We start from the raw sequence: 20,239 nt of genomic DNA on the forward strand, positions 1-20,239 counted from the left end.
CATGATTCAATTGCCAAGTGAAGTGCAATCTGCTCTCGCTATTTTTACAAATGTGTTTCAATGTAATCTTCAAAAGCTATTTAAGTAACACAGAAAACTCCAACCATCCTCAGTTTGAAAATATTCTCTTCCTTGTTAAAATCTGACTCAGAGTAGCTCCGCCCATTGAGTTTGAGGCATTGAGACTTTCAGATATATCAAGTTACAACAGTACTTACGAAAACCACTATATTCTCACAGAATTGAAAGTTTAAGAGAACTTAAATTTCTTTCATTCTGCTAGCTAGCTATGTTCACCAAGGCAGCTGTCTTTGAAAGGACATGAGGAGAAGGCTTCCCATGCAGAGGACAGTTCCTCCTGGAAGCATCCCTACAGTACAGAATCCAGATATGATAGAAAATAAATAATTCAGGATAAATAGATCCCATATTTCATGCTTTTCTTAAACCTAGCAAAATTACGAATTATTCCACATTTGACCTGTGAATACAACAAATTAAGGAAATACTAGTAAAAGAAGAATTACTTTAATTCTTGAGAAACAATAGTAGACAATCCAACACCATAAGGAAATTAATAACACCATAAGGAAAATAATTTTTGGTTAAGATGCTAATATACAAAGATAAGGCAATTCTATGAATTCCTCACAACTGCCTTTCAAACCATCCAGATTTTACCTGTGCAGGAGAGTTAGCTTCTTCCCCCTGCTTCTTCTTTTTCTTCTTCTTTTTTTTGGATTTGCCACTTGCAGAACTCTGAAGAATTGGCTCTGCTTTTTCTCTTTCATTATCTGAAATCTTTGTATGGGAACAGAAGGTATTTAGCATTTAAAATGACAACGAAACATGCCTTCTATAGACTAAACACAAATTAATAGTTAGAAGGAATTTAGTTGCATATACAAGTGTAAACAGCCTTATCTGTTCAGTTCATTTTAGGAAGACCACATTCTTTACATGCTATCTGGTAATACAGGTAGAGGAGTTGGAAAGGGAAAAGGCAACAGAGCACCGTGTACTGGTGGCATGGAAATGCTGTTTTTCATATTGAGAATTAAATACTGTTAAGAAGTATTTATGAAAACAGATCTAAATCCTCTCAGTCTACACTGATAAGGTAATCCCTCTAATTACTGTGAGACAGTAAGATTTAACATGGAGCTGAGCTACTTCTCTTTTCTTAGTACCAACATACAGCATTTTCCTTCTCTGTGTACACAACAAACACAGTTGTGCTATTCTTATCAGTGTAAAAGAGATGAGAGATTACTTTTATCACCACTCTAAGTTACTTCAAGAAATGGCAGTGGTAAGGGCAAAGTCTTGGTGCTAAGGAGAAAATACCACCTTTTACCTTCTGAATATCAGATCTCTCTTCACGCTGAGGAACAGAAGCAACTTTTTCTTCATCTACCCAGTTTCCCCACTCCTCTGCTGGTGCATTCCAATCAGAGCTGGGATCAGCTGAAGAAAGTCCATCTACAAAGATTAAAAGTTTTTTTCAGTAATATTGCTTTACTTTACAGGTGCTCTTTTCCAGTTTAAAAATGAAAAAAAACCCAACCCCAAAACTAAGCATAAACCCACTTCCTGAAATCAAGATATAAATAGTAATTTCCTGTATTTCTGAAAAAAGTAAAGATTTTATCAATCTTTACTGTGCAGGACATTTTTAAGTAATGAGTACGACTGATTTTACAGCGCAGTCTGATTACAGACTAATCACAGCAGCTACCCAGATGCAATTGCTTTGAGATATTTTTCTAAACTACATGAAGAGGAACAAATTTAAGAGTTGTTCTCTATGTTAAACCTTCTTCCTAGTTTGTGAAAAAATTAGGATGAACTGTAGCACTGATCAATCTTACCTTGGTAAGATTACTTTACAAGTGATATATCTGAAAGTGTAAATCTTAGTCAAAAGTCATCTTGAAGCACTGACATTTATTAATAATCTTATTTTTTCTAAGACTCTTTCATCCCTACTCCATTTTGTTATTGTTCATTTATGATGGCACATATTTATGTTGTCACACAGGAATGACAGGTTTGAAGGGTCAGTTACATAAAAATTAAAAATATCTGAAGGGAAGAACTAAGCCTTAGACTGTCTGTTTAATAGAAAGTTACTGCAAGCCAATTTTAAAACAGAACACCTTGTAAAAGATTGCATTTTCATTTCATATTTGTATTAACATCACAAATATTTCTCACCCCCCATCTATACCAAATTGAAGAAGAGGCAAACTTGGTCTGCCAACTACAGTAGGATTTAGTTTAATCATTTAAAAATCAAGTCAAAATGAAAAGCAATAATAAACCTAATTAAATTTACTGGAAAACATACAAAGCTAAAAATGCACTAAGAGATCTTAAGATTAGTTAGTGCCTCTTGCCTTCATAGAAAAATATTACGTTAATTATGCCTACTTTGGATGCTAAAATTTACTGATTTGAAAACACAATTACTGCCCAACATAACACTTCACAGTTTATCCACTGCCGTCTCACTACTTGCTTAAGGAAAACATCCATTCTGATTAATAATAAAAGTAAGTAGTATTTCTATATACAGTTAATTTCCTCATCCTGATCCTGATCAAGCAGTAAGGTGTATCTGTATCACATTGGCCTAAATTTGCATTTACCCACTTCTATCACTGTACCTTTCAATTAGTTGACATCTATGATAAAATTACTCTATTAACAGAAGCTATAGCTTTAAACACTCCATGCTCAGAAATGTGAGTGAATTATGATTTTGATAAAATGTAAATCTGATTACTTTCAAATGATTAACTGATATGTGCTTCCCTTATCCTTAAACCACATAAACCACAAAAGATAAGTTTCAAACTGATCTGCTGTCAGAGCAATCATGCCAAAAGTGGTCTAATGCAGGACTGCATCAATCTATTCCACTTTTGCAGTCATTAAACAGGAAGTTGTTCTTAGAGAGAAGGTAACATGCAAGGCTGCTCTGGTAGTCAAGTTCTGGAACAACTGTCCAGCTCAATGCCCTAATGAGATGCAGTAAACATTTTCTTATGGAGGGAAGGGAAAGCAGGGAGTAAACACCCATTTTACCACAATTCCCAAGTAATTTCAGTGATTTCTATCCTATATACGCTTTCTATACACATAAGAACTTCCTAATGTTTGGTAAATGTGAAAGTAAGTTAGATTAAATACAGGAATCTTATGTCACATTAACTTTTCAGTAAGGTACAAACATAGAGAAACAAACTGACTCAAATACAATCTGCTAAATATGTATTTTGCAGACTTGCAGTAGATTTTTCTCATCATTTGCAGTAAGACTTTTTTAATTTATTACGAAGATTTTTCTAGCAAAAGCCAGAACTGCCTTAAAATGCATGAGCTCTCCCACTTCTGTGTTTGAATAACCAAGTATTTTTTCTAAAAATTAACCATTTTCTATTATAATTTGTTAAAATACTTCTTCCTACTTTCTTCAAACTGTCAATTAGCTTTACAAAAGTGAAACATTCCAGGTTTTTCCTCAGATACCCACAACTGTCCAATACCAGTAGCTGATAGAAGTAACTAACAGTAATTAACATTTTATGAATGAACATTTTAGAGGAACATACTTAACCCAGACCATTCATCATCAACATGGGGTTGAGCATGACTTAAATCCCACTGAAAATCAGAAGTACCAGTCTGAGAAACTGATTCACTGTTGGATCCTGAAAGGGAATAAACAGAATTGTACTGAAGTTTTCTTGGGGAACGAAATTCCAATCAAAGAAGGAAAGGAAGACAAAAGCCTCAAAGAAAACACTCTGATTCTAAGGACTGCACAGGACAGGAAAACTAGTAGGCTCTTGTACATGAGGTATATTCAGAAAATAAGGAAACTGAAGGAAGACAAAATTAAGTCATGAAAAGAATATGGAAAAAGAGATAAGAAGAGTGAGTGACAGGAGTCTATGAGGCTTTCAGCAGTCTCCTCAAACTGAAAAACACAATGAAATTTTGTGGGTAGTAAAATTATTACCCTGTATTAGTAGGAACTCTTACAGGGAGAAGCTTAAAAGATTATAGAAAGAAACTTCATTAATTACATTGCAGGTCGACCAATTAAATTATACATTACTAAGATTCCAATTCTCACTTAAAGTAAAGGATTTCAGGAATGTAAAAGCAGCATGACAAACAACAGTAAGGCCAGTATCAGTTGTGATAACAGAAAGTGTTACACACCTAACATTATTAAGAAAAATAAACAAGAAACAGAAACCATTACATAAAAAAGTAAAAAACCAAAAAAACCCCCTTAATTGTAAGAATAAGAGAAATTAGTATATTACTGTATGCTGAGACTTCTGAAGTTTAAATGCAGTTTAAATATGACCTGGGTCTCTTTTATACACACCTCTGCAAAAGATACCTCAGATTACAGAAATATTGACGTGTTCTCATTGTTTTTGCAGCCAGTCACAATTAAGAAGTAAATATATGTCCATGTGGTCACTTTGCATTACAGTGTTGCTGGTTAATAGCAATGAATAGCATTAGCTGTTTTCACACTTCTCTCAAAGTTTAATGATGGCAATGCAGATGAATCTCAACTCAGTCCGTCATCCTGCTTTATTTAATAAACTTCAAGTTTTAGTTTAGAGACAGCTTGAATTCAAGTGGCTGCTTGGAAATATTTTTTTTTAATGAAAACTCTGTACAATCAAGACTCAGGACACTGAGCTTCAGTTCAACAGTTAAAAGCCTGTAACATGCAATACAAGCAAACATAGCCTAAGTTGATAAGCACTTGGCCAGCTACTTCCGAACAGAAAATAGCCATGCCAAGCTCATGCAGTAAGCAAGCAAGAGCAGAAAACCTGACATATGATCCCTTTATTGTATAATAAATCATTGTAGCACTTATGTCAGTAGTTCAACATACAAGATTTATTATGAAGGCAGGTTTGCACTCTACAGCAATTTCACCCTTCAAAAAAGAAAACCCTAGAGCTCAGCTTTTCCATCTGTCATACAGAGAAAAGACTCAAGACTTACAATCCTGCCTATGGAACATATTTTGAAAGTAGTGATTCAGTTCCTTGAAGGGCAAAAAACCATCAAATAACAAACGTCCTAAAAGATCAGAGGTAGATGGGCTTTCCTGGAAAGCAATCCTCAGATCTCTAACTTGAGACATAGCAAAACTGAGCAACCTCTTATGCCCATTATTTAGACTTTAAATACAAACAGGAAGGCTAAATAAGAAATCACAGAATCACAGAATGATTTGGGTTGGAAGGGACCTTAAAGATCACCTCATTCCAAGCCCCTCTAGGTACCAACCTTCTTAATGATCTAGCTTCTGATTATCAATTTAAAACAGTTACTTCATTGCATAATTTCAGCATAACAAAAAAGCTTTCTAGGCTTTCATAAAACACGTCTTCTACTCTTTATAGTACTATTTTCAAAGAACAATGAGAAAAATGTGTATTAATAACACTTGGCAAACTACATTCCACCCGGTGGAGTAGAAGAGTGGAAAAATCTTTGGAAAGGCATACATACCAGAAACTGCAGGAGTTAATCCAAATGAGGAGAAAGAAGTAGAATTCTGTTCAGAGGTATTAATCCTTGCATCCACATTCCAAGCAGCTGTGGAGAAAGGGGAGAAAAAACTTAAAAAACTTCACACACTGCTGGCAATGTTGAAAAAGTTAGTTATTTAATTATGAATCAAGTCAGAAAAACAGTGGACATTCCAGCTGTGATAACATTTCACACAATTGAGGATATTAATCAGTGCTGATAGAGATGGGACTTCAGGAACACACAGCTTGAAATAATTTTCAAGCTTTTCAAGATCATCTTCCCTTTCAGCCTATATATAAACTTCTCACAGAGGAAAAGTAGACTGTGTTTTGAACGCCATTCTATTATTCTTCCCATTATCACAACCATTAAGTTATCGAAAAGCACATGTATATGAAACACAGCTTGGAGAAAATATATATATATATATATGTTAAAGAACAGAACCAAATTTAGAATAATTTTTGACAAACAGGAGAGACTGCTTAAAAATTAACACATATTTGACTGTTAAATGTAAGGCAGAAAATAAGCAGAAATGATCAGTGGTACTAATGTGTCAAAAGGAACACCTGGTTATAATGTGATTGCAAATAAAAACCACTAGTGGTTTTTTTATTTTGAATCACATTTATTTAATTGGGGGGGGATGCACTAAAAACTGGAGAAGTATTCCAGATGTTGCCCAAAAGGCAGACAATCACTATCTCTTATCTACTGACTCTTGTGTTAATACATTCCAGAATACTGTTGGTGTCCTTTGCTGTTAGGACCTATGGCTGACTCATGTCCAGCTTGGTGTCCTGCAGGACCCCTTATCCACAGAGCTTCTCTCCAGACAGTCAGTCTCCAGCCAGGATTGCTTCCAACCCAAGGTTCAGCACTTCACATTTGTCCTCACTGAATTTCCTTGGGTTCCTGTTGACCCATTACTCCATTGGGTTTAGGTCCTTCTGGACGGTACCCCTGATCTGGACTGTATCAACTGATTCCCCTGTTCCCACTCAAGTTTGGTGTAAACTGGAAATCTGATATAAATGGCACTCTGCTGCCTCTTCCAGGTCATTCATAAAGACAATAAACAGGAAAGTTTAAGTACAGCCCTGTGATATCCCCCTTGTTAACAGCCTCAAGAGAGAGTAGGACTTATAACCATTACCTTTGAGCCTGACCAGTTTTTCAACCACCCTAACTTGGATACAACAATGCTGTGAGAGACAGTGTTGAAAGCATTAGTCAAGTCGCCATAAAAGATTTCCACTGCTCTCCCCTCATCCACAAAATCAGTCATTTTACTGGAAGTAAATCAGCCTGGTCAAACATGATGTATTCTCAGTAACAAAACCAACAAAAAGATGTTCACAGTAACCAAGAACTGCCTTATTAGAAAATACAGCAGAATACAACTAACTAGAAGATGAAAAAAAGCCTTTTGTTTCCACTTGGCAACAGTAAAGCTTACAATGGTATATCAGGCCCAGCCTCAGGAACCCCATTTCAAGATATGCCAGAGAAATAAAAAAACATTTTGTCTTGTGCTAGTTATGGCTGGGGTAGGGCTAAGTTTTGGATTTGTGCTGAAAACAGGGTTGATAATATAGTGATGTTTTTGTCATTGCTGAGCAGTGCTTACACAGAGCCAAGGCCTTTTCTGCTTCTTGTACCACTGGCAGCATGGAGGCTGAGCATTGTCTTCCCAACAAGAAGTTGGGAAGAGACACAGCTGGGACAGCTGACCTCAACTGGCCAAAGGGATATTCCATACCATATGGCATCAAGCTCAGTATATAAAGTAGGGAGCAGAAGGAAGAAGAGAGGGACATTTGGATTGATGCCATTTGTCTTCCCAGGTACCCGTGATGTGCGATGGGGCCCTGCTATTCTAGAGATGGACGAACACCTGCCCGTGGGAAGTAGAGAATTATTTCCTTGCTTTGCTTGCATGTGAAGCTTTTGCTTTCCCTGTTAAATTGTCTTTATCTCAACCCATGAGTTTTCCACCTTTTACCCTTCTGATTCTCTCCCCCATCCCACTGGTGGGGGAGTGAGCAAGCACCTATGTGGGGCTTTGCTGTTGGCTGGGATTAAGCCATGACAAGACTAAAGTAACACTGCTGAATGCAAAGGAACACTGCTTTCCAGAAGAGATGAGAATTACTTAGACTGAACAGTGGGAAGGCATATTACAGCATTTACCAATAAGTTGGAGATTGCTGCCCAGAGAGAAATCAAAAAAATCTCTTCATTATTACTATGGACAGCACAAATGATAAAGGCAGAAAATTGTACTGAACACTAAAAAACAGTTTCTAATGAGAAAAACAGTGTAATACTAAATGTCACAGAAGTTGAACAATCTTCATGCCTGAAGCCCAAACAAACACCTGTCAAAACCAAACACAGTTGATTTGATCATGTTGGATCAACAGAATAGACTTATGACCTGGGTTTTAAGACGTTCTTTAAAAGAACTTACACTTCAAAATGGCACAGTTTTATCTCAGAAACAATTTTATCTCAGATAAACTCAAAAACCCCAGTTTAACTGTATACAGAGCCATAGATGCTAAGCCATCAGAACTTACAGTAAACAGAAATTGTTCAGTTTACATTTCCCTAGACCAGGTCAAGATTTTTTTTAATATATAAACATAAAGATATTTCAGAGATCCACTACTAAAAAATATATTTATGTAAAAACGCTTAAGGGAAGCAAGTTTCTTCAGAACAGCTTACCAATGGGAGTGAACAAAGAACGCTCTTTCCAGGGCCTGCCCACCAGGCCTACACCCCAGTCCTTTCCATTTCCATTAGCATCTCCAGTGTCCTGGCCCCAAGCCAACGTCTCAGTCTTCCTCTTCCCAGCTGCAGTTGAAGGAACAGATGTCCATTTCTCCTCTCCTACACCAATCTGTGAGATTTTTACAGACTTCTCATTCCAGCTTCCTCCATTTACTGTATGGCTTTCACTCAATCCAGGAGAAACTTAGATACAAGAATAATGAAAGCATTATTTTAAATAAGAATTGGATGAAGAACTAAAATATCACTTCTGTGCACACTCACTTGATAAAAAAACCAAAAGACAAATGAACGGCAGCTTTGCTACACCAGTGGGATACAGACGAGCTGCTGCTCTGTCTCAGTTGATTTTCCAGTTCAGATGATATGCACCATCTGTCTACTAACTTGAAGAGTAAGGAACAAACAGCACCAACTGCACTCTCTTTCCTCATCCCTTTCTTTATAGGGCTGGTATACTGGTGAATCAGTGCCTCTAGATTATAAAAAAGGCCAGGTAATTTCTCTTGGAGTATGATGATGATTTGCGGAAAATCCTATTCACTAAATGGAGAATATTTTTGGTTTCATAACTGCATACAGCAGTTTTCCAAGCAGGAAGTAGAAGAAATTACCAAGTATTAGAAAATACTTACCAAACACTGCACAGGATTTACAAAAAGCATAGTTATCATATTGTTGATAACTGTCCACCACAGTTAGAATTAAAAATCATGCTAACACTCTCAAAATAATTTATAAGTAACATATTTTATGTTATACTAAGACAAAAGACCACAAGACTCCGTCTACCCTGATGAGAAATTACCAGCCATAGTAAGTTTAATGTATACTTTGAGAGAAGTCAGCAGTACACTGAGACAAAGATCATTATAAAACATTTTTAAATTTATGTCCCTATAAAATATAAGGGCTAGTGCACACAGCCTCACTTCCTGTATATCACAAACCTTTCTCAAAGGGCTTTGTATATCAAAACCCCTCTCTCTTTTTATATATGCAGTGTAAACAACAGAAAAACTCTTTTACAAACAGTTAAGAAATACCTGCATATTGCAAGTGTAACACTTAAACAGTCAGCCAATACCTCATGCACAAGTCAGGATCATCCACCAACAAAAACTACAGACCAAACATTTTATTCCTCAAATGAAAGCATAGCTCAGGCAGCATGAACATGCCAAATTCAAGGCGGCCTCACTGATGAAGTATTGATTAGGTGAAATATGCCTAGATTTTCCCAGATAAATTAATTCCGAACACTGGAATTACACCAAAACACTGCCCTTGCTCCATAGCACTAGCACTGCTCCTGTCAGTCAACTTCATCAGAGGGTAATATGAAGTCCTGGGGAAAGGCAACAACAAAAATACCAGGAGACAGAAACCAAAATGTAGCTGGTAGAAAAACCCTTCTGCAACCTTGCAAAAAGGTCCTGAAGGAGGAGCTTAATTATTCTGTGTTTATTATACTAGTCTTTACCTTCTATATGACCAGCATGTTTTTACAGAATCATAGAAAACTTACGATTGGAAGGGATCTCTCCAAGTCACCTAGTTCCACCTTCTGCTCAAAGCACAGCTGACTTCTAAATTATACCGCATCATTCAAGTTCTGGAAACCATAAAGGCTGATAGTTCAAAGCATCTCTGGGAAATCTCATGAAGAGCTGTTTTCCTCATGGCCTGTCAGAATTTCCTCTTACTGAAACTTGATTATTGCCTCCTGTCCTCTCATGTATCTCTGAAAAATACAGCTCCTTCCGTGTGATGGTACAAATGATGGTACAGGAAGTTTGCATGTGAAGTAAAGCTCTCAAAAATGAGCAGAAAGGGATTCACTTTCTGGATCTGAGTGCTTTTAATAACTCATTTGACTTTCTTAATTACACTAACTACTTTTCATTAAAACAACACCGCTAATGTTGGCTATCTGTAAGAAACAACTATGTTAATTTCATTATGCCAAACTAACTCACTTTAAGTATTACTACAGCAGTATCTCTTATTAGAAAACTGCTAAGATTCACTAGTCTAAAAATAGCCAAATATTTTGAGTATGACATATGTCATGTAAATTTATAAACATACACTTATATTTAAGAACTTTAAAAATGAATGTATTTATGCATCTCAAAGGAGCACATAAAGAACCGAGTAACCAGTGTATACAATCTGAAACAAGCAAAAACTTTGCAATAATCATGACTTGTGAGCTCTTGGTAGTTATCTAAACTAAGTTTTTCTTTGAGCAAATAATTCATTAACATGAAAAAGAAAGTTTTAAAAGCTAGCATAAAGGATTTTTCAGTGGAGCTTGAAAATGAGCTTTAGTGTTCTGTAAGTAACTATTTGTATAATAGGTAATCCGTCTGAAAATTCTAGATACCGAATCCTATTTCCGCATGTAACAGAGACTGTTTTCAACCTATTAAAAAGTAACTGCAACTTTGAGATATAACATTTATATACAACATTTGCATAGCCAAAAGAGCCAGCTGCATAATATAAAGTTCCATTTCAGTAACTGTACAAGGTCCCGCACCAACAATTGGTGTTTTCCACTTCTGTAAAACACTTCTCTAGTTACTTGTGATGGCCAATAATGAAAACTTTTTACCTTGTGGAATTGATGACTCCCCCTTTGCAGGTTTAGAGCTGCTAATCTGTGCATTAGAAAGTGCATCACCTGATTAAGAAGTAAGAGGAAACAAAGTTAGACGAAGATTTTTCAAACACCACCACCTGTAAAAATCTTCTTAAAGACCATCCATTATTTTAAGAAAAGAAACATATTAATCTCAAAGTAAATTAAGACATTTCCAGAAAATTTAAGAATAAAATTAAAATGCTCTATTATAATTTTTTTATTATTTGTGTTTATTTTGCAGATAGAATGAACTCAAACTGACTTAGCGCCCATAAACCAAGTAACTGCAGATTTCAAAGAACCTTAGCTAATTTCCTCATGAATGAAGAGCAAAAATCTAAAACAGAGGCTGTAATTTTTAAGATAAGGGTGGCTCTAAGTATTTCTGACCTGTAACTATTTCTTTCTACCTTACCATGAAAACACTAGATACAGCTGAATTCTTTGCAGATTAGTTTGGTACAAGGTGATACATAAGAACATGATACATAAAGGACTCTGGCTAGAGAGGTTAAAGTAGCAGTTATGTTTCATCACAGTACAGAGACACAGCTGGAACTACCATTTCTTAAAACTCTGTAAAGGGACAGGGAAAAAACAAACGTAACAGGGAACAATTGATCTAGTCCTCAGGGCAAGAATTATGCACTCAGTCAAGATGTAAACAAGTGTCAATAAAACACCAGGGTGAGGCATACAAATTTCAATAAATTGTTACAAGGTACTAGATAGTTGCTAGGCTCAGTCTTTTTGTCACTGTGCTAGAACATCAAGTTTCATCTAATTAAAGCACCAATTTCTCAGTTGCAGCCAAATATGAATTCCTGTGCCTACACATGATTTAAACCAGCCCGTGCAACCTTCTGTAACAGCAGAAGCCATATCTATTGAATTCTTAGCTATAACAATTGATTACTAAATCTCAGCCAGATGTGCCTCATCATTATGAACAGCTTTAGTATAGGGTACTACTAAATCTACACTGGAAAAAACGCCTACGTGTTAAGCAGTGAACGGTCTTTAAAGAGAATTTCGTGGGCATAACTCTTCCAAAAGGAAGCACTCAAAAAGTTAAGGAGCTGGTGCTGCCTGCAGCAGTGCTGAGGATGCCTTTGAAGTTCCAGGAAACATAAAGGGCAGAGTCAGCAGAGCACAAGTGAAGGAACAGGGATATATGCCTGCACAGCTGTGCAGCTACCGACAGAGCACCAGTGCGGATGAAGGCCAGTGTCTTAGCCATTTAATCCAGAACGTTCTCTCTTGAGCCTCCCCAAAAATATGGCTAAAAAGGGGGGAGTTTTGCACAATAAGAAAGTACTTTTACACAGTGTGACATAACTTCCTCAAGCGTTTCACCTCCAAATATACCTATCATATGTCCAGAACAGCGTCACTATTTAAGCACACAAGTAAAGTTATCTTTCTAGGACAGATTCACAGACCTATCGACCATCATACCTTTATTTTTTCTGAGTCCAACCGGCAGTGATGGTGTAGGCATCAGTTGTTCAATGGATACAGTAACCGTATTTTCCAGCCCCTGGAGATTTGATTCTCCCGAGCCACCCTCAGTCAGCACCTTGTCTCGCTTACGCTGCTGACGTTTCTCTCTGTTACTGATTTTTGTTTCCCAGGCTCCTAAAACATCACCCAAATGAAAACATCAAAAACTAAGTGAGAGAGCAAGGGAAGAGCATTAGCTTGTCTCATATCAAGCTGAAGTCTGAGGGCAGTTTAACAATCAGACATGGCAGTCAGCTTCAACATTAGTTTGAAAACACAAACAAATGGTTCAAGGTAAGTTTTTCTGGATGCAACGTGATAATACTTTGCTTCATAGAGCAAAACATAAGTAACAGGAGGGCCCTATTATTCACAACTTCTCAGTTTTCATAAGTTTAACTTTAAAAAAATCAGTTTAAGTTACTGAATTCTGTTGATTCAAAGATCAGATTTACAGATATAGTATGTGACTATGGAGTTATGACAAAAAAAGTTTCTTATGTTTTTTTATGAATCAAACACAAGTAAATCTTAAACAGCATTTAAGCCAAAATGTTTGCATGTTGTGTATGTTTGTGTTCAGTACCTTCATCAACTTCCTTTCCATCTAGACGAGATGTATCCTGAACCGTTTTAGCATCTCCCTTTGATTTCTTTTTTTTCTTTGACTAGAATAAAAATAAAACATTATCTTAATAGTTATTTAGTGGTCACTTTTCACAGTGATTGAGAATTCTCCCCCTCCACCCCCAGCCAAAAAAAGCAGGAATAAATTTGAAACAGATTTTCCTCTGTGAAAGACTTACACAGCACAGAAATGGCAAGTGGGTGGAACATTACTTATGCTACAGAGCACAAAGCCTGGTGGAAGAGGCTGTGCTGGTGGCATCACAATCACAGAGGAGTAATGAGCTGTGTAGCAGGCAGATCCTAGTCTGGCAAAATTTGTTTTGTGCAGAAGCAAGTATAAAGTTACATATGGAGAAATAAATAATGCCATTGACTCCTTTAAAAAAAAAGGTACGAAAATTCCAGCTTGGAAATTATTTCAAAACATAAGCTGTGCTTAGAGCCCATACATGAAAGACTTTCCCCTCCCCGTCCCAAGGTTTCATCAATTATGGCTTCTTGAATACAAGAGCTAAGCTAAACAAATAGGAACAGATATGACTCCTTCTGCAAACAGTTTTGGTGCAACAGGTAGCAATATACAATGTTGGCCAATAGCCAAAGAGCACATAAGGAACTCAGCAGGCCAGCCAAAATTTTTGAGTCCTGAAGATGCACCATACCCCACGCAAGAACGATAGAAAAATAAACTTTTCTTCTTGATCCCTAATGGTCTAATTATTTCTAGTATTCAAGACAAAGCAAAGTTGTCTGTTTGCAAACAGAATGGAAGATGGCATTTTAACATTCTACAGTCTCATCCACAGAGTCACTTTTCAGATAACAGTCCCTTACACTAAACACTAAAAGAACCTCTCTGTAATGTGGCAAGTCACTGAAATGGAAAGCAGGGAAGAAACTATTCAAAGTGTCAAGGGATTTATAAACTCTATGAACAGGCACAGATCAGACATTACCCAAAGCTTTCTCTTGCACAAAGCAGAACAACTTAAATGACTATCCTGAAAAAATGTGCATGAAATTTACAACCCCAAAGCAGGTAAGAAATAGAGAAGCAAAAAGGATGCATGATTTTCATTGAAAGCATATATCAAGGCACAAAAAAACAACCATGCCCTTCAGGCCACAGATTATATGTATTCATATATCTACGTACATGTACATAAATTGTTAATCCCACCCATTGACTTATACCATCCATCCCAAACTACACAAAGACACATACACAGGACCCCTTAAAACCTTAGCAGGTTTATAAGGTTACAAATGTACCAGATGCCCTGAGAAGCCTTACCAAATAATTAGATGCCTGTACAGTCACCTGTAGTTAAAGGAATGTTCTTGAGTATGCTTTTGACTGAAGGGTAACAACCTACTCCTGAGTAGATTGCTTTGCCCAGGGTCCCCCAAAGTGATGTGAAAACATAATTAGGTTGAATAATCATTTATATACTGGCACTCATTTAGTGCAGTTGCAGCTTCAACTTTGCATTTTAAAATTCAGACAACTATGTTTGCAATTTTAAGGCAAAGCTTGAGTTTAGCACTTAAACACCTTGTCTACTTGAAAACCTGTAAACAGTTATTCATTCAGGTTCAAATTGTGTTATATTCTTGGGAAAAAAACCAACAAAGCCAATCTGATATGCAAAACATGGGGAAGAGAAAGAGGCACTCAGTATGAAATTTTATGGCAAACCTACTTCACAGAAAAGTCCTTTATTTGCCAATGCCAAGAAGATTTTGAGTCCCACAGCAAACTAAAAGAATACAGTCTTTTAGCCAATATACTAACTGCAAAAGAAGTTATTAGAGGGCAGTCAAGGACGTTTATTAAAGCCTGAAAGAGCTAAAGAAATGACAATAATCATAGAAAGGCTTGGTTTGGACGGGACCTCAAAGATCATCCAGTTACAACATCCCTGCCATGGACAGGGACACTTTCCACTAGACCAGGTTGCTCAGTGCCCCATCCAACCTGGCCTTGAACAGAGTCAGGGATGGGGCACCCACAACTTCTCTGGGCAACCTGTTTCAGTGCCTCACCACCCTCACAGTACACTAATTGCTGACTGTTTATGCACAATCATTTATTTTTCCAAAACACTTCAGCAGAGTTACAACACATGCAGTTTGTTGAAGAAAATAAGTCAGAAATCCACAAGAGTGGGAAAATTTCATGGAAAATATTATCAAAAGAACCAAGCAAAAAAAATTATCATCAAAGGCCTATCAAGTATATCCATGTTGCCTACAAATAGCATATATGATAAGGCAAGAAGTGCAAAAAATAACACTGCCATTAGTACGGTTACCTTTTAGATAACACTGCAGATCAATGTTCAAAAAGATGTTTTTAACATAGCTGTTCAATATGCACAATAAAAAGCTCACACCAGACTTCAAAGCCCATATTTGTCATCAAAAATTAAGAACTCTAATGGATACATCTGGCAAAAGAAACAAGCAGGCACATGGTCTCAATCCTTTGAATAGTAGTCCCCCAATTGGTAGACTATTTACAAGGCACTTAACAATACTATCATTATGCTGCATCTCCATAGAAGACATTGAAGAAACACAAACTTAATTTCTGTAGGCTTATCATTGTCACATGATGAACAGAGATATCAGTGTTTAGTTGAGGGCAGAAGGGGGTTTTGCTTCACAAACATTCCATGATAAGATATGATCTCAGAAGTTAAGAAAATACTACTTTAGCTCTTTTCAACACCAAATCAGATTAGCATTATTCATAGTAAGAAATATACCTCTTCATTCATGTAAGTAACAGGATTTTAAATTACAAATAGTTATTAGATACTGAAATAACATACACTAAACTCTGACATTGTCATTTTGTATCCATAACTGACCTTTTCATTCTTCTTTTCTGTCTCCACAGGCTGCTTTATATTGTCTTTACGGATAGTTTGTGTTACTTCATCTTCAGATACATCAAGGAAAGACCGTCCATTAGGCTGTGTAAATAGTAAGTGTAAATAATAAAAAAATTGAAGAAAGCAGATGATGCAAAGCTCAAATTACACTATGACTGAAATGCAATTACTTGTTGACTGGAAAATGCTTGTATGATTATTGAATAAAGATTATTGAATAAAGCAGTCTGAAATGTGGAGTGGTGCTCAAAATACCTATTGCAATTCTATATTTACCAAACACAGAAATGAAAAAGGAAAGGAAACAGGTCTCCTCATTTCATCTCACTCCTACTCAACCCAGGAATTGCATATCAAAAGGTAAATTTCTGAAACTTACCAGTTTTTTAAGTTCTCTGCAGCTGTTTCAAAAACTGATTCAGAACAGCTACAGCTGTACGTGCCATAAATTATCTAATTAACACAATTACCACTTTGTAGCAGTTCAGCAACAGGCTGAATTTTTAAAAGTAATTTCTACTTTAACCAAACATCTGCAATTTCTGTGTATATCCCTCACAGCTCACTTCCTTCACAACTTAAACTTCATAGTAGAACAGAAATTAGAAGTCAAACATGAAGCATGACTAAGCACGACACCCCATTGTTCTTTCCAGACAGATTTGATTACAGGCGTTACGTTAGTCTAACATTTTCCCCTCACATAATAAAGGAAAGAAAATCAGCATGTATTATTCAACATCCAAAGTTAAAACTCTGGACAATCATTAAATTAATCTTTACCACTACCTTTGGCAGCAGAGGCATACACCTTAGCCTATATATTCCCCATACAAAAACGTAATAATTTTAAAGTTGTTCACTGTTAACAAAAAGCTATGACTGAAATTACTGTGCTTAACCACAGAAAAGATGAGAATAAGCATACATTATACTACTGTCAGCCATTAAGTTCACTGAGTGAAAAACAATTGTCAAGAACAGCATTTGATAAAGTCCACACAAATGTCACTGATTCACATTCAGAATGACTCAGATAAATTAATGGTTGAAAATTAAATAACCATAAATAACTACTTCAAAGTTACTTTAATTCTGGCAATCCTTTTAAAAAAAAGTTCAAGCTATATTACCTTTAGTTATTTTTTGTAATTAAAAAACCAAAAGCTATTTTAACTCTGCATCACACAAACGTAATTGCATTCAAGTAAAACAAAAGCCATATCACAACTTAGTGTGGCCTATTCCTTCAAATATGAGATCTGATCCTCAGTTTAACTGTTACAGGTATTTAAGTCTTGCCATGTTATATTACACTTACAAACCACCACTGGCATGATTTCACCAGTGCATAACATAGTATTGCTTACCGTAGTTAGCAAGCATGCCAACTTCTTAAAAGTAACTATTAATAGAAATTGAAAGATCAGGTCACCTAACCCCTCTTCTCCTGCAACAACCAGCTTTAAATTAGAGTTCTCATATCTAAGATGCAGTACATTTCCCTCAGCATTCTGAAAATTAAGTATATTTTACAAATCTGTGTCTCAGAACTCTCCCTAGAAGTTCTTCTCAACAAAGCTCACAATACTGAGTTTCACAGGGATACCAAAGACCTGATACTCAATCTTGAAAATAACTCATTGCCAAAAATCAGTTCTTGTGTCTCTCTATTTTCTTCAGATTCTGTTTAGTGGTAAAGTATTGGACTTGATGCATCTGGTATTGGACTTCTGTCAAGAAAGTTTACAGCCAACTAACTTCTTAAATTCTGTCCCTTGCTTTGCTTCTTTGCTATTACATATATACCTTAAATAAAAAAAACCCAAAACACTTTCTTAATCGCTCCCAAATATTCAACAGCTAAAAGTTTTAAATAATTTAAAAAAGCTTCAGCTGTTTCTCTGAAGTAATAAACTAATTCATATCCCTTAAGAACCCTCTGGAAAATTCATCCCCATGACTGTTCAAAATGCTGTCTGATCATCTGATCATATAAACAACAACCTTTAGAAAGATGTTTAAAAACTTGCACTTCAATACACTAAGGGAGAAATGTATCCCTGAATAGTCTCCTTTTCAGTGGAAGCTTTCCACATTTATTTTCTGCCCACAGATGAATCATAGAATTTTAACCAAAATCCATGTGACCATTTTTGGATATACCAAAGACAGCAACAGAAGCGGGAAAGAAAAAAGCTTTTCTGTAGTACTCAGAAATGTTTTGTTTTAAAAAGACAACCACAGCCCAAAATTTAAAACTTTATGGGTACTATATTAAACATCCACTGACAAAATTAATTAATTCAAATTGTGCAATTTATTGTGCCATCGTTTTTCCTCTCATCCTAAGGCCTCCAGGTATGATGCAACAAGACAGAAATAGTGCTGTCAACAACAGCACTGATTACTGAATGCTTTTCTTGCCTGATGACCCTAAAATTCCAATATTTAAACAAACCTTTTTTCACACACTTCATTTGAGGGTGTTAAGACACACCAAAAGTAGAAAAGATTTTGCTGAGACTCTCAAAATGAAAAATATTCTTTAAACACGGCACAGTGCAAAGGATAACTCAGTTTCACACTTCAAATAGCAGTTAATGAAATTGCTTTAGTCTGAGTGTTACATGGCTGTATCAGCCAAAGCCCTCAGTTACACACTATAAAGATATCTCTGCTTAGAATACCTTTGGCCAACAAAAGAATCTGATTACCAATATTTTCTGCAAGCTTCTCTTCAGAAAGAAACTAAGCAGTTTTCTCTTTGAGCCCTGTAGAATCCTACACCTCAACTTGTGCCCTTTGATCATTAACATACAGACAAACCAAAGGGGGTGTATCAGCTGAAAGTATAAGTCTTTATACAATCTCTGACTGCAACAAGCGTTAAATGGTCATAGCCCAGAAAGTTCTTTCAAGAAGACTAAGTATGAAACTCTTTCAAATGAATGCAAATGCTTTTACTAGATCGTGTAGCATTTACTCTCCAGGTGTACTTCAAACAGTAGGAAGTACATAGTCAATTCAGTATTTTCCACATCTACAAATAGATGGTGTGAATGGCTTTCTAAAGCTGTAGCAGAGCACAGAAGATGGCTACTCTCAAGTTTCTGTGGTGTTTTGCAGATGGCACAGAAACCATGTAAGAATAGCTTCACCTTTTTCTGCTGAAAGTTTAAAAAGCAGGAAAGAGAGGCACAGAAATTATTCAGAAGAGAAGGGAATTAAAATATAATCTCAAGAGATTTTTGGAAGGAAGAAAAAAAAAATCTTCATGGGACCAAGGAACTCTGTGACAGGAGAAAAAGAGCACTGCCTCTTTCAGGAGTTTAAAAAAAAAGAAAGAAAAGGAAAAAAAAAAAGGAAAAAAAAAAAGCAGTTCCAGTTTTACTGCACAATCTGAAGTAAGGACACCATATTACCTTGCTCCAAGCAGCTGGAGAAAGCTAGAACTGGCTCCATAAACTATAATAATGAATGCATAACAGTTTCAGCTCCATTTTTTTCTCAGCATGCTCATAGCAAGTAAATAAACAGAACCTCATAGCTGCTACTGTATCCAGTCAACACAGTGCTATTCAACTAAACTTACTTTATTGAAAACATGAGGTAAGTTGTACCCTACTTATACTGGAACTCAATGAAGCCACATGCAAGAAAGAAAGCTATTAATACTCTTCCTCAGAAAAGGTACAGTGAAGAACACTTCTGAACCTGACTGATGAGTGTTACGCATCACCTGCCAGTGAGCTCAGTAATGCTGTATTAAAGTAACCCTACAGCTTTTAATTAGACATCTGTAGTGTGTTCTTAATGCTACAGACCAGTTGCTCTAAGCTTTCTGAAACGCCTGCAATGGAAATCTAGACCCTTGCATAGCAAGTCCTGTAGCAAATCTACTGGTAATAGGCTTACTCTTTTCCCCTCCCAGACCTCAGTATTAGCATCCACAAAACCACAAGATCAAAATGACCAGGCAACAATCAGTAATAATTTTTGCTGCATCTTTAACTTTCCAGTGTTATTTTGAGAATTTTTCACATGAAAACCAGAAAACATTGTGACATGTTAATACTGGTCCCTCTGAACTTATCTTGGAAAATGAGAATAAGGCAGGCCTAATAAACTTTGCCACTGGTATAAACTTATTTGCACTTTAGTTAATGAT

At 36.3% G+C, this 20,239-nt stretch overlaps 1 protein-coding gene across 2 annotated transcripts in view; it reads right to left on the reverse strand.

Annotated features, from left to right (window-relative positions):
- Positions 1–20,239, reverse strand: part of MTDH (metadherin) — a 33,104-nt gene that overhangs the window by 10,365 nt on the left and 2,500 nt on the right. For both annotated transcript variants that reach the window (XM_032689900.1, XM_032689891.1), the window contains exons 2-10: positions 16,045–16,149; positions 13,125–13,206; positions 12,494–12,673; positions 11,006–11,074; positions 8,320–8,568; positions 5,560–5,646; positions 3,618–3,716; positions 1,358–1,482; positions 682–801 (exon numbers count right to left, since the gene is read on the reverse strand). In XM_032689900.1, the coding sequence (XP_032545791.1) occupies positions 682–801; positions 1,358–1,482; positions 3,618–3,716; positions 5,560–5,646; positions 8,320–8,568; positions 11,006–11,074; positions 12,494–12,673; positions 13,125–13,206; positions 16,045–16,149 (1,116 nt within the window). The remainder of the gene's footprint in view (positions 1–681; positions 802–1,357; positions 1,483–3,617; positions 3,717–5,559; positions 5,647–8,319; positions 8,569–11,005; positions 11,075–12,493; positions 12,674–13,124; positions 13,207–16,044; positions 16,150–20,239) is intronic.

This window comes from Chiroxiphia lanceolata, chromosome 1 (genome assembly GCF_009829145.1).
Source record: "Chiroxiphia lanceolata isolate bChiLan1 chromosome 1, bChiLan1.pri, whole genome shotgun sequence".
NCBI classification, from domain to species: Eukaryota; Metazoa; Chordata; class Aves; order Passeriformes; family Pipridae; genus Chiroxiphia; species Chiroxiphia lanceolata.